Source organism: Cyprinus carpio, chromosome B8, assembly GCF_018340385.1.
Source record: "Cyprinus carpio isolate SPL01 chromosome B8, ASM1834038v1, whole genome shotgun sequence".
NCBI classification, from domain to species: domain Eukaryota; kingdom Metazoa; phylum Chordata; class Actinopteri; order Cypriniformes; family Cyprinidae; genus Cyprinus; species Cyprinus carpio.
The window spans coordinates 28181993-28197215 of NC_056604.1; the positions used below are offsets into that span (position 1 = coordinate 28181993).

At 42.5% G+C, this 15223-nt stretch overlaps 1 protein-coding gene and 1 pseudogene across 1 annotated transcript; both read left to right on the forward strand.

Annotated features, from left to right (window-relative positions):
* The window catches only part of LOC109109649, a 46108-nt pseudogene extending 31001 nt beyond the window's left edge, over positions 1-15107 (forward strand).
* On the forward strand, positions 305-9361 carry LOC122138141 (intraflagellar transport protein 122 homolog). The gene is made up of 3 exons (XM_042729087.1): positions 305-464; positions 8459-8556; positions 8985-9361. The coding sequence occupies exons 1-3, from the start codon at positions 332-334 to the stop codon at positions 9099-9101; spliced, it is 348 nt and encodes a 115-aa protein (XP_042585021.1). The 5' UTR covers positions 305-331; the 3' UTR covers positions 9102-9361.
* Positions 15108-15223: the final 116 nt, after the last annotated feature.

The window sequence follows — 15223 nt, forward strand, 5'->3', positions numbered from 1 at the left end:
AAGATAAGCTGCTGCTGCATGAGGAGACATATAAATCCTGTAGCAGATGTAGACAGGTGGAGCTGGGGGAGGTGGAAGGTGTCAGTTATGTTTATATTATAGTCACCACCAAATATTCTGATATTGTTAAATTGCAAAAGCAGTTTAACTTGATTCACAGTGTTTTATATATATATATATGATTCTTTTGGCTTTAATGATCAGCAGTTGCCGGTAGGGCGGCTGCTCACATCTTCAGCGGAAGCAGAGACACTAATTGTTTGTTTCATGTGGTCAGTGAGAGGCTGCCATACATGTGACTGATGTATAAAGGACATTTTGCAAGTGACTGATGGACTGGTGTGGCTGCTGCTTGTTTCAGGAGTTCTCTTTAGTAGAGAAACACTCTCAGTTCAGAGAGGAGGTCTCTGTGCCGTACGGACAGTGGCTGGCCGAGCATGACCGCTTCGAGGAGGACCAGAGAGGTCAGTCAAACACACCCTTCACATACAGAACTAGAGAGAGTGTGTGTGTGGAATTCTGCTTCCAAACACTCACTCTGCAAATTACAATTGACAGCAAGATACGTTTCTCATCACGCCTATGGAAATCACTCAAAATGATGGCTGTGCATGTGTGTGTTTGTGTGTGTGTGTGTGTGTGTGTGTGTGTGTGTGTCTCTCTCTATGTGTGTCTCTGAGTGAGTGTGTGTGTGTGTGTGTGTGTGTGTGTGTGTGTGTGTGTGTGTGTGTGTGTGTGTGTACATGCGCGTGTGTGCGTAAGTGTGCAAGCGTGTGTGTTTCTTTGTGTGTGTGCGTGTCTGTGTGTGTGTATGAGGGGCTGTACAAGCCATAATTCATTCTGGCACTCTCACACACTTACATTCTCCTTTCACAAACAAAAATATTCTTGCTTTCACACACTTACATTCTCCTTACACATACATACATTTTTTTGCTTTCACACACATGCATTCTCCTTTTACATACATATATTTGTACCTTTTTTTGGTATCCATTACTTCCTGTTTAAGCAGGAAGTAACTCTCAGACCAGGGAATACACGTGCAAGACTTGCTCAGCTCTTTCTCACAATTTTACAGTGATGCTATTCAAAGTCATCCTGTTTTCTTTTCAAGTACATATTTTAAGTTTTTAACTTTAACATATCATTATGTAACCTACGTGTTCTACAGATCTGTGTAGAAGTGTTAAGATACTGATTTTGATCGTACTGACAGGGCTTAACACAAAGGACATTTTCTACTGGTCTGGTTTGGCTAGTGGTTTAATTTTTTACTTGCCCTGGCAAAATTTTCACAGGCCTTGCCACAATCAATAAATCAATAAATAAGACTTATTGTTTTCATTGTTGACTGTAACATTGTTTTGTAATAAATAATAACCATTTTAGTACACAAATAGGTACAATAGTTCAAAGATAAAACTGAAATGAACCATGCTTTTTCAGGTCTTTCAGGTGGGTCTAACTCTATTCCAGTTAAGTATACACTGATCAGGATTTTTCGTGACCGATTCCAATTTCCGATTGTATTTTTTTTTTTTTTTTACATTTATTAAATGTTTATTTTGCTCTGTTACTGGCCAAACTAACCTTGAACAAACAAACAAACAACCAAAAATATATGCAACATGAAGCAACTGCACAAAACAAAAACATCAGACAGGCTGAATGAATATTTTATTATTACTCTTTATTATTTTTAGTTTTATTACCTTAATTATATGTATGTCTGCACTATGTTTGTACTTTCTGTAGACTACTGCGTGATCATCGTTGCTAGGGAAACTTTGCTTTAATTACTGTGTGTCTTACCCTGGTAAATACGTGTGAAGTGGCGTTTGGTTTTGCGTTTGCCTATCGCGGGACTGGACAGTTTCGGTCTGCTAAATAGGGAGGCATGACCAGCTGACTTCAATCACAGGTAATCAGGCCAATATATAAGTGGTAAGTGTCACCGCCCTCATGTGAAGCCTCCTCGTGTGAAGACCGACGAGTGTAAAGACCATTGACTCTAGCTGTGCGACTCCACTGAGCAAGGACACAGACAGGGCACTTGAGTATTGCTTTTCTCCCCTTCAATTTTTGTACAGCTCATCCTCACATACTTATTTTGGTCACTTGTAGTCACTATGTGCTTTCAGATCTCTACTATCACTACCAACACTCGGAGAGCACGCTATGTACGTCGAAGGAAGGCCTGCCCGACAAATCTAAAGCCTGTCCCTCTGACCTCTACTACAACGCTCTCTATTCCAGTTGGTCTCTGGAACTGCCAGTCCGCTGTTAACAAAGCAGACTTCATTTCTTCTATTGCTACTCATTCTGGTCTCAGCCTCATCGCACTGACTGAGACTTGGATCAAACCTGAGGACACTGCCACTCCCGCAGCCCTCTCCGCTAATTTCACTTGTTCCCACACCCCTCGTACGACTGGGAGGGGTGGAGGTACTGGTCTCCTTATATCGAAAGATTGGAAATTTGATCTTCAACCCCCACCTACAGATAACGTTTCATTTGAATCACATGCTGTTACTGTAACCCACCCTGTTAAAATCCACTTCGTGGTCATTTATCGTCCCCCAGGTCAATTGGGAAACTTCTTGGAGGAGTTGGACGTGCTGCTATCAAACTATCCTGAATATGGTACTCCTCTGGTACTGCTTGGTGACTTCAACATCCACCTAGATAAACCCCAGGCTGCTGACTTCAACACTCTGCTCGCCTCATTTGATCTCAAGTGAGCGTCTACTACAGCGACTCACAAATCGGGCAACCAACTGGACCTCATCTACACGCGCTGTTGCTCAGTGGACAACACTTTAGTTACTCCACTGCACACCTCAGACCACTTCCTCATTACTGCTAACCTCACACTTACTCCTGACACAGCACACACTCCTCCTCAGGTCACCTTTCGACGGAACCTACGCTCACTCTCTCCATCTCGCCTGTCCTCTGTGGTTTCATCCTCACTTCCTTCACTCTCGTAGTTTTCAGCTCTGGACACGAACAGTGCTACGGACACTTTTTGTTCCACTCTAACCTCTTGCTTGGACAACTTTTGCCCACTGTCGTCTAGACCAGCACGCTCCACCCCATCTGCCCCCTGGCTGTCCGATGTACTCCGTGAACAACACTCTAAACTCAGGGCTGCAGAGAGGAAATGGCATAAATCAAGAAACTCTACCGACCTCAGTGTGTATCAGTCTCTCCTCTCTTCCTTCTCTGCAAATGTCTTCACTGCTAAAACATCATATTACCACGACAACTGTTGTGACGCTCGGACACTCTTCAAAACCTTCACTTCTCTTCTTAATCCGCCTCCACCTCCTCCTCCATCGACTCTTACAGCTGACGACTTTGCAGTTTTCTTCACAAATAAGACAAGAACCATCAGTGACCAATGCTCCACACCGCAGACTAAGGATAACTTCACAACGACTAATGCTCACTCTTTCTCCTCCTTCTCTCCACTCTCAGAGACGGACGTTCCCGAACTTATCCTGTCCAGTCATCCTACTGCTTGCCCACTGGATCCGATCCCCACTCACCTCCTTCAAGCGATTTCTTCTTCAGTCATACCTTCACTTACTCACACTGGAATGTTTCCCTCAGCATTTAAGCAGGCTCGGGTAAGCCCACTGCTGAAGAAACCATCTCTAAATCCAGCACTTCTAGAAAACTACAGACCGGTATCCCTTCTTCCATTCATTGCAAAGACACTCGAACGTGCTGTGTTCAACCAGCTCTCTATGTTTCTTGTACAGAACAACCTCCTGGACAGCAATCAATCTGGCTTCAAAAGCGGCCACTCAACTGAGACTGCCCTGCTCTCGGTTACTGAAGCCCTGCGACTGGCAAGAGCAGCTTTAAAATCCTCAGTACTCATTTTGCTGGACCTGTCTGCTGCTTTTGACACCGTTAATCACCAGATTCTCCTATCCACCCTCAGAAAGATGGGCATCTCTGGAACCGCACTCCTGTGGTTTAAGTCCCACCTCACAGGTAGGCCCTTCAGGGTGTCTTGGAGGGGTGAGGTTTCTAAGTCACAACTTCTTGCTACTGGGGTTCCTCAAGGCTCAGTACTTGGACCACTTCTCTTCTCCAACTACATGACGTCATTAGGATCTGTCATTCAGAAGCATGGCTTTTCCTATCACTGCTACGCTGATGACACTCAACTCTACTTCTCATTCCAACCAGATGACCCGACGGTAGTTGCTCGCATTTCAGCCTGTCTGAGTGACATTTCTAGCTGGATGAATGACCATCACCTTCAGCTCAACCTTACTAAGACTGAACTGCTGGTGGTTCAAGCTAACCCATCGTTTCATCACAACTTCTCTATACAGCTGGGTTCGTCAACCATAACTCCTTCCAGGACAGCCAGAAACCTAGGAGTTGTGATGGATCATCAGTTAAGCTTCACAGACCATATTGCTACAACGACCCGGTCCTGCAAGATTTGCCTTATACAACATTAGGAAGATTAGACCCTTCCTGTCTGAGCAAGCCACCCAACTTCTTGTCCAAGCTCTTGTTCTCTCCAGACTGGACTATTGTAATGCTCTCCTGGCAGGCCTTCCTGCATGTACTATCAATCTTCTACAACTGATCCAGAATGCAGCATCGAGGGTTGTCTTCAATGAGCCCAAAAACAGCTCATGTTACTCCTCTCCTCATCAGGTTACACTGGCTACCAGTAGCCGCTCACATCAAATTCAAGGTACTGATGCTTGCCTACAAGACGACCACTGGCACGGCGCCAACTTACCTAAACTCACTAGTTCAATCTTATGCACCCTCCAGAAGTTTGCGCTCTGCAAGTGAACGACGCCTTGTGGTGCCATCCCAAAGAGGTTCAAAATCACTCTCACGGACTTTTTCCTGGACTGCTCCCAGCTGGTGGAATGACCTCCCGATCTCAATTCGAACAGCTGAGTCTTTGGTATTTTTAAGAAAAAATATTGTGAATCATGTTTTTCGCCTGCACTTAACCAACTAATACTAGTACTTACCTTTTTCTTGTCTATCATATTCAAAAAAAAACAAAAACAAAAAAAACCCTGGCTACGTGTTCTGTACTAGACTAACTGAGACTTGTCATGGCACTTTGTATACCGTCGGTTGTTCTCTTGTTGATCTGATTGTTTCTACTGTTCTCATTTGTAAGTCGCTTTGGATAAAAGCGTCTGCTAAATGATTAAATGTAAATGTAAATGTACTTTCTGTACTGGAAGCTCCTGACACCAAGACGAATTCCTTCTGCGTGTAAACACACTTGGCAATACAGCTCTTTCTGATTCTGATGAAAATGCAAATTCAATCTCTGACAGCAGGTGGCGCTCATAGAACACTAGCGTTTCTTGAGTTATTGCTGCACGCAGAGCTGCGCTAATTAACACTCCTTTAAAGGGGTCATGACATGGTTTTTTTTATTTTATTATTATGGTCCCCTAGGTGCAATTATAGTATTACTATAGTTTTTTTAAAAAAAAACTTTTAAAATTTAGTGAATTATGACATTTTCCCACCCTGTTTCTCATCCTTTGATTCAAACAGTCTGTTTTTTGGGTTGTTTCCCCTTTAAGAGTTCAGTGTTAACGCCCACTGTTATGATTGGCTAACGACAGTGCCTATGGATCAATTATTAACACCCCCAGCCAGAACATTTGTGGATTGAGCGTAACTGTTTAGTAGCGGGTGATTCCATGTACGATGTCGCGTTTTCATTGGTCAGTCGTTGAAGCCTATTTCTGATTGGTTGTTGCCGTTTTGACAGCGTTTTATGCCAAGAGCAAAAGAGAAAGAATTCAAAGATAAGAGTACTTGGCCATGCGCGAACGCACGGGACACAGTCTAAGCACATACACGCTTACTTTAAGCGAAGAGGAGAGATTCGTGATTGCACTGAACAGGGTTTAAGTGCAGGCATACTCTCTGAGCGAGCCCAGAGAAAATTCTTACAAGAGCAACGTGTATCTGAGAGCGCGCGCCCAGTTCCCGCGCGCGAGCAGAGAGATTCGCGCTCCGCACATTTTATTCCAGCGGCGAGTTCAGAGAGATTCGCGCTGAGCAGAGAGATTCGCGCTCCTATATTCCGCCAGCGAGCAGAGAGATTCGCGCTCCGCACATCCCGCGCGAGCAGAGAGATTCGCGCTTGCACATTATATTAACTACAATAATGCGCTCTCGACATTTGACAGGGAAATAACGCCATACTGCGTGGCATTGTAATTTTCCTGTACACAGACCCACTCGCTGTCCGTCGACTGAACACTTGTGAGGCGCACGGCGCGACAACGATACGAAATGAGCGTAGTTGTCTTGTGCTGGAGGTGGTCATATGCAAATGGTTGGAACGTCACTTCGCACCGTGACGTCACTTCTTACCATGGATCCAGAACGAGCTGTATTTAGAGCTTGATTAAATAAATGGCTCGTTTATAATGGGGGGAGGACGTCTTAAGCTATGAAACTTGCAGGACGTTTTAATGGTACAAAGACCTCTTATATTCCAAAAGATCAAGGCAAATTTGGTTTCTCATTTCATGACCCCTTTAATGTGTATTAACGAAGTCTCTCTCTCACATACATACATTCTTCTCTTACATACACATATTTTCTTCAGACATACATACATTCTGTATATATATATATATATATGTGTGTGTGTGTGTGTGTGTGTGTGTGTGTGTGTGTGAAAGGAGAATGCAAGTGTGTGTGTGAAAGGAGAATGTAAGTGTGTGAGAGTGCCAGAATGAATTATGGCTTGTACAGCCCCTCATATGTGTGTGTCTGTGTGTGTGTGTGTGTGTGTGTCTGTGTGTGTGTGTGTGTGTGTGTGTGTCTCTCTCTCTCTGTGTGTGTGTGTGTGTGTGTGTGTGTGTGTTTGTGTTTTGGTTGCAAAGTGTGAAAATTCACAGACAAGCACCCATTCACTGTGTGTGTTTGTGTGTGTGTGTGTGTGTGTGTGTGTGTGTATCTGTGTGTGTGTGTGTGTGTGTGTGTGTGTGTGTGTGTGTCTGTGTGTGCATGTCTGTGTGTGTGTGTGTCTCTCTCTCTGTGTGTGTGTGTGTGTGTGTGTGTGTGTGTGTGTGTGTGTGTGTTTGTGTGTGTGTGTTTGTGTCTGTCTGTGTGTGTGTGTGTGTGTGTGTGTGTGTCTCTCTGTCTGTGTGTGTGTGTGTGTGTGTGTGTGTGTGTGTGTGTGTGTGTGTGTGTCTGTGTGTGTGTGTCTCTCTCTCTGTGTGAGTGTGTGTGTGTGTGTGTGTGTCTGTGTGTGTGTGTGTGTGTGTGTGTGTGTTTGTTTTGTGTGTGTGTGTGTGTGTAACCGAGGTTTGGTTTCTCTCTCTCTCTCTCTCTCTCTGTGTGTGTGTGTGTGTGTGTGCATGTCTGTGAGTGTGCATGTCTGTGAGTGTGGTAAGGTAATTTTGTTGTACATGACATTATTGTCTGACCTTCCTCAGTGACATATATCATGTGTCTTTGGATTAAGCTGACACACAAGAGTTGACATGCATCTGTGATAATTACATTTAGCTTTAGAAAGCCTGAAGAAAGCTTTATTTTTGTCACAAGTCCCACCTCGGTTTGTTTTGTACAAAAGTGTTGCGTTAGCATCAGCATTATTGGTGTGTCAGTGTCATTATCTCAGACACACTGCTCTGATGAAGCATCATGGGTTTATAACCCACACACAGCTGAATGCAGCGCTGCAGTTACTCTTCAGGTTTCAACTCCCATTCAGTACAAGAGTTACTTATAATTGTTCAGAAACCTGTGGCGTTAAGCATTAAAGGGGTCATATAATGCGATTTCAAGTTTTCCTTTCTCTTTGGAGTGTTACAAGCTGTCAGTGAATAGATAAGATTCCTAAAGTTGCAAAGATTAAAGTCTCAAACCCAAAGAGATATTCTTTATAAAAGTTTAGACTTGTCCACTCCCTCCTAAAACGCCTCGTTTAAACACTCCTCCACATCTCTATGTCACGATGTGGGAAGATTTGCACAACACAGCCCAAATGTTCACGCAAAGAAAGAAGGAGTAACTTTGATTCTTTCTGTTGCCGCCAGCACCATGTGGTGAAGATGCTGTTTCGTTGTGAAAGCGAAAGTATTTCAATTTTTTCAAACGTGAGTTTTGAGCAGTGTAGAGTAGAGCTTCTTGTTTGTCGTTTCTTCGATCACAAATGCAGACATGGTTTTATGTTTATGCGGCGCGATGCAACGCAATATGTAAAAACAATATGCTCAAAAGAATATGTGTGTTATCTGTTATTGCATATGTTACACACTCAGTTTCAATTCAGATTCTCGATTCGTCTCTTGTGTGGCACTGATCAGGCACATTTGCAATACTAAACTCATTTATAGTATCATGTTTTATTCTCATAACAGCTTCGTTTTTGAAGCTGGTCGTTTCATGGCACTCTGTTGGTATTGTTCAACTTCTCTAGATAACTCTGAGAAGAAGGAGGAGATGCTGAAGAAGTTTCACAGTTTCCAGCACTTGGCTGACCTGTATCACGTCTATCATTCTGTCCATCGCTTCATGGTAAGCACGAGACGTTAGCTGGTGTTAATGGGTGATATCAGCTACTTTCAGGAGCTTATCTCTATGTCAGGGGCGTTGAGAAAGCATTCATATAGAAACAGTGTCACTGAACTCCTAAACATGACACGAGAGCACATCTGTGACCTACAGTTCAGTCTCTATCACTGAATGGATCATTGATAATAAGGCAAACTACAGTAAGTGTTACTGAATAAAAGATAAACAGTGACTCTTGTCTGCCGCTCTGAGAACTGGAGAGTGGACCTTAGTTCAGACGTCCAGCGCATGACACTTGTACATGTAGAGCATGTGTTTCAGAAGAATGGAGCCGCTGAGATACATGTGTGTGAATATAGCAGAGACCACTGATTCTGCCTTCTGATTCATCTCAGCTGCGTTCTTCATATTTATGCTTATATATCCTTCAGTTCCAACATGCCAGAGACTCTCTTCAACATCTCCCGCTTTCTCTTCCACAACCTGACCAGAGACGTTCCTGTGGGCATCTCCAAAGTGTATCCTTCACTCGCTGCACACACTCTTGAGGGTTTGAGACGCTCTTGTGCATCATATATTAGAGTTGAGTTGGGCTGAAGTGTTGACAGAGTTGTGTGTGTGTGTCTGAATGTCCAAACACTGGAAGTATGTGTATGATCATGTCTGATTCTTCAAAAGGACAGTGGATATAACTCATGACCGTGTGTGAAGCAGCAGCAGCACCTCTCATGGCTCACAAAGCTGGCCAGATATCTACTGTACATCAGCAGTATTATCAAATGTTGTAGATACACTGTTTTGTAGCTCACACAAAGGTGTTGCATGAATGCAGAAGGCTTGGGATCTAGCAAGATCTCGCTGCTCCACCAACAACCCGCTGCTGAATAACCAGGGCAACTCCTGCATCAACTGCAGACAGCCCTTCATATACTCAGCCTCCTCGTATGGTGAGTGCCTCACGCACCTGTCAGTCAGAACCTGGGCATCATCTCTATTAGTTGCTGATAAATCAGGAATGCATGATTATGTTCCTTTAAACTGTGATGGACTAAAGTCGTGTCATGTATTCCAGGCTTTAGTATGTGTTCAGACACCTGCTGGTTTCTTGTAGATTCATTCTAAAGCTTTTTCAGATCATCTTCAGCCCATGCAGATTAACATTGTTAAAGCTTTTTTACATTCAATACCATTAACATGTAAGGCATCAACAAATCAGGCCAAGTATGTCAGTCATGAAGGGGCGAAGTGTCTTTGCAACATGTTGATATACTCTGGACAAAAGTACTGGGACACTTGACCATTACATCAGCAGAGACTTTAAAGGGGTGGTTGATTGTGATTTCACTTTTTTAATGTCTGCATGTAATCAAAATGTACAATATTTATTTTGTTAGTGCACATTGTTTGTCTTAAGGTGAATAATTAATCCGTGCAAGTTAATCCTCTAAAACGGGGTGTCCAGCCCTGCTCCTGGCGATCGACTGTCCTGCAAAGTTCAGCTCCAATCCTAATCAAACACACCTGGGGTTGGGCACACCTGCTCTAAAAAAAAAAAATAGTTTGTGTTGGTGATCTTCAATCAAAATCTGATCTTGGCGCTCCTGTTCTGATGATGTCAGTTTGAGGGCTTGGGCCTAATGTGCGTAACCATGCCTCTCCAACCGATAGCTTGCTGTGTGTGAGAGCTGAGAGGAGGAGCGCAAAAATACAACCCTGCCCTCTACTCAATATTCTGTTTCAGGTGGAAATACGTCACCATACTGAAATAAAGTCAGCAGCAACTGCCGGTTGACGCAGACTTTAACTTTAGTTAGTGTGTAATGTTGCTGTTTGAGCATAAACAAACAATATCTGCAAAGTTACGACGCTTAAAGTTCAAAGCAAACGGATATATTGTGTTTAAAAATTATGGCAGTTTGTGCTGACATACAGCACGATTGCACTTCGGGCGTCCCGAGTTCGAGCCACGGCTTGCGGACCTTTCCCGATCCCATCCCCCTCTCTTACCCACTTCGTTTCCTGTCTACACATACTGTCCTATCTAAACAAAGGCATAAAACACCATAAATAAATCTTTAAAAAAAAAATATGCCAATTTAATGCCTACAAAAATCATATGGACTACAACGAGCTACTTCTGGGTTGGTGACATCACAAACCCAAAAATTTACATAAACCCCGCTCATGGGATCATGCAACAAAGGGGGAGGGGCCATGTTACGGTGTTTTAGAGAAGAGGAGGAGTTGTTGCCATACCGTCAAAACTAGGGGCGCACAAAAAATCTATTCATATATGAATCATGATTCTGTCTTCTAACGATTCAAAATCAATGTTCTAAAGCAGCGGTTCTCAATCCTGTTCCTCACATCCCCTGCTGTGCATCTCTCTCTCTCTCTCTCTCTCTCTCTCAGATCATTAGATCAGCAGCTCCATCAATGAACTGTATTCCATTTATACCGTTTATGTGACAGACAGATAGTTTTCACATAACTATGAAAATCGTTAAACATGGACGTGCACGCGGTTGCTGTGGTAACGAGCAATACTTACTGACAAACACTTCTTACTGTTACAAAACTGCTACAACACAATCAGGTATTCTGCTGTATTAAAGCTTTAATCAGGATAAAACCATATATTAAAAGCTGATAAAAGTAAGTAGTATTTACAAATAACAGCGTATCTAAAAGTATGAGACAACAGCAAACAAACATACCATTAAAGGATTAATGACTCACCTTTTCATTTTTGGGTGAACTAACCCTTTAAGAGCAATGCTTGCACAGGTTCTGCAAGATCCTCTTCAGTAATATTCTCAGGTGCAAATTGATAAGCAATATAGAGAATGTCATTGTTTACAACACAAATGGAGCCCATTCTGAGGTGAAGAGCGTGACATTTCTGAACGTAAGAGCGTTCATCGGAGAAGGGACAGAGCGGTGTAGAATAAAAGTAAATTATGTGAAAAATGTTTTTTTTTTTTTTTTTTTTTTTAAACGAAGCTTGAACACATGTTAGACTGCACCCCATAAACACAATCAAGCCTAGATAAAAAACAGTCAACCACCCTTTTAAAGATATCTCATTCTAAATACATAGATGTTACTAAGGAGTTGGCATCTATCAAACCCAGACTCGCCCGTCAGACTGTGACTGGTGGCGCTACAGAACAGGGTTCCACCGCTCCAGAGTCCAGTATCTGCTGCTTTACTGCTGCAGTCCATCCCACGCTCAGCATTGCTTCACGCAACTTAAGACCAGTGGAAGCTCGGAGCTCTTCGGCTCTGGAATCAGCAAAGCCATTGTTTTCACACGTTTGTAAAAACTGCATTGCTAGTGCTTGATTTTACACCCATTGCAATGGTTCTGATTGAAACAGCTGAAAAAGTGTCTCTCAATACTTTTGTCCATATAGTGTATTTACATCAAATGTGAAGCAGATTGAAGTACTGACTGCACAAACTAATGAAATGGCCAAAAATCATTAAATTTTAAATAAATCGGCTTACAGTTACTCTGTCTATATGTCTTGCAGAAAGGTTTGGTTCATAACAAGTTTTTTTTTTTCAATAGTTTCCACTAATCTGTGTATCTTCTTCGCAAACCTCACCACAGTGTTGGTCAAATCTTGACCACAATAAAGCTCAGAAACTGTGTTGTGTTATATGATATTATAAGCCACTTCAGTAGTGTGTTTCTGGAGAATGAAGACAGATTTTGCATGTTTACATGAAACTGGCGTATCATTGACACAGTACTCTGGCAATGCCTCATGAATTTCAGCCGGTCAGTGTTAGAGTTCAGATGTGCTTCCCGTCGATCTGCTGTGTGTTCAGAGGTTCTGCCGCTGGTGGAGATCTATCTGGAGGATGATATCTGGAGATGAGCAGTGGCGGTAACATCTCATTCACATTAACACTGGGGAGACTGTAAAATAATTGGAGCCAGTTGTATGTCGGATTCTGATGCTTCTGTGTACAGAACTGTTCAATGACCATTTTGACAAATGGATAAAGAAAAGCAAGTCCAGTCAATGGACAACATACAAAGCACACATTCACATTTTAGTCATTTAATGTGAATCTGAATAATGGACTTAAAAGGGTTCAAAAACATCACAGAAAACCTTTGCTGGAAAACCATGTTGTCTAGATTGAGGCACATTCAAAAATGTGATGTTTGCACTATGGGTGGGCTGAAGCCCCGAATGTTTTTATTACCGTGTCTTGTGCACATCAAGACTGGGTTTGTATGCAATCATTTCTATTAAACCAGCTCTTCTACAGCTTCAGATATCTGTAGCTTATTGTATAAATTCATAATACTGATCTCACCATCTGTCAAAATTAGTTTATTGTTAATATATAGCAACAAATATAGATTTTTCAATCATGGTATTATATGTGCAGAGTCTCTAGGACACACACTTCAACTTCAACTTCAAATTTATTTATATAGCACATTTATTAGAACCTACGTTGCCCAAAGTGCTTCACAAAAACATATAATCCAGAATATACATAAACATAAAATAGAGTATAAACATAACAATACCCTATGTTCACATGCACTTAAGGAAATTCTCAAGAACCCCCTCAAAAGCCAAGCTGAATAAATAGGTCTTCAGCAGAGTCTTAAAAACCTCTAAAGAAGGGGCCTGCCTAATATAGAGTGGGAGGCTATTCCACAATTTAGGAGCAGCTACTGAGAATGCTCTGTCACCCTTTGACTTCTTTTTAGTTCGAGGGACTGCCAGCAACAGTTGATCCGCTGATCTTAAGGTCCTGGCTGATGTAAAAAATCCTAAAAGATTACTAATATATACTGGAGACAAGTTGTGGAGTGCTTAAAAAACCATTAATAAAGTTTTATAATCAATTCTGCAGCCCAGAAAGCCAAAACATGGTAGGACACACCTCTCAGTTTAGGTTCTAGGTCTCTAAGCAAACGTACACTTTCGCTAATCAGGGGCAGTTCTAGGGTTGCCATGTTGCATGAATTTGAATTTTTTTATTTTATTTTTTATTTTTTTACAAGTTTTTGAATCAGTGATTCACTGACTCATTAATAAAAACAGTTTCTTCATTCCTCTATGAATCAGCCATTCTGAATGAATTGACTGAATAAACGACTTGATGCAGTCATCAAAACAGTAGCTTGCTGCCACCTACTGGCAATTTTAGACTCATTTTTAAAAGTATTTTAAAGTATTTTTCTACGATTTTATATTTCTGCATTCTAAATGTTATGTTTAAAACATTAATCTTATAGTCCCAAATAGTACTTGTGCAATTTGTAAGTGCAATTTATAATTATACTTGTCTCTTTAAAGAAAATTGTATCTTATGTATTTTAAAACATACATTGTGTCCGGGCCACTCACCCTAGAACTGCCCCTGATGTTAGATATTAGCAAAAGTGTACATTTGCTTAGAGACCTAGAAACTAAACTGAGAGGTGTGTCCTACCATGTGTGGCCTCTCTGGGCTGCTGATCGATGAAATCCAACAGAGCAGGCTGAGGACATACAGTGCAGTGTGTGCTTAACTGTGTGTGTGTGTGTGTGTGTGTGTGTGTGTGTGTGTGTGTGTGTGTGTGTGTGTGTGTGTGTGTGTGTGTGTGTGTGTGTGTGTGTGTGTGTGTGTGTCAGAATCCCAGTGTCTGAGGCTGGATGATGGGACTGAAGAAGACCCAGAGGACGATCCGTTCACAGCCAAACTCAGCTTTGAGGTGAGAGGGTTCCTGGTCACTGAAGTGCTGTGTGAGATGAGTGTGTGAGTGTGTTATGCTGGTGTTTACAGCAGGGCGGCCATGCGTTCGTGCTGGTGCTGGTGAATCGTGCCGTGCTGAGGTGCATGTCCAGACGAGATGTTCTGATCAAGCGCTGGCCCAGACCTCTCAGCTGGCAGTACTACCTCTCTCTGCTGCCAGACGTCAGCATCACCATGTGCCCCTCCTGCTTCCAGGTAAACACGCTCGGATCACACACAGCGCTCTTCTGCCCACGTCTGACTGGACTGTGCTGTGTGTCTCACAGATGTTTCACAGTGAGTACTACGAGCTTCAGCACGACTGCTGTCCGTACTGCCGCAGACCCATCGACGAGCCTAGCTAGCACAACAGTGCACCTGGATTAGCCTCCAGACCATCACTTCACCTGTGTGTCAGTAGGACTGCGCTTTGATCAGCTAGAAATGCCTCAGTAAATGCCAGCTCAGCGCAGCGCTCTGATTGGATCAGCCGGATCAGCCGCCGAAGCTGATTACAGCGTTTGTACATGTGAGGACATGCATACTCCTTATCACACTCACTCACTCACTCACACACACACACACACACACACACACACACACTCACTCACACACACACACACACACACTCACGGCTCGGTCCACTTCAACACGTTTGCTTGGATTCAGACAATATAAATAAATAGTAATATTTACGCCTCTAACATGTATTGTTGTAGTGTTTTCCTGTCAGTAGAGCTGAAGTGTTTAAAGTGTTTGAAGTGTCCTAAATCCTCCTTTTGGGGATGTCCACAAATATGAAACAAGGAAAAAATAAAGTAAATAGATTTTTCATACATATTTTAAGAAATGAAAATTGAAACACTATTACATTTCCAATTGTAATAGCAGTGATGTATTTGCAATTAGAACATAAATA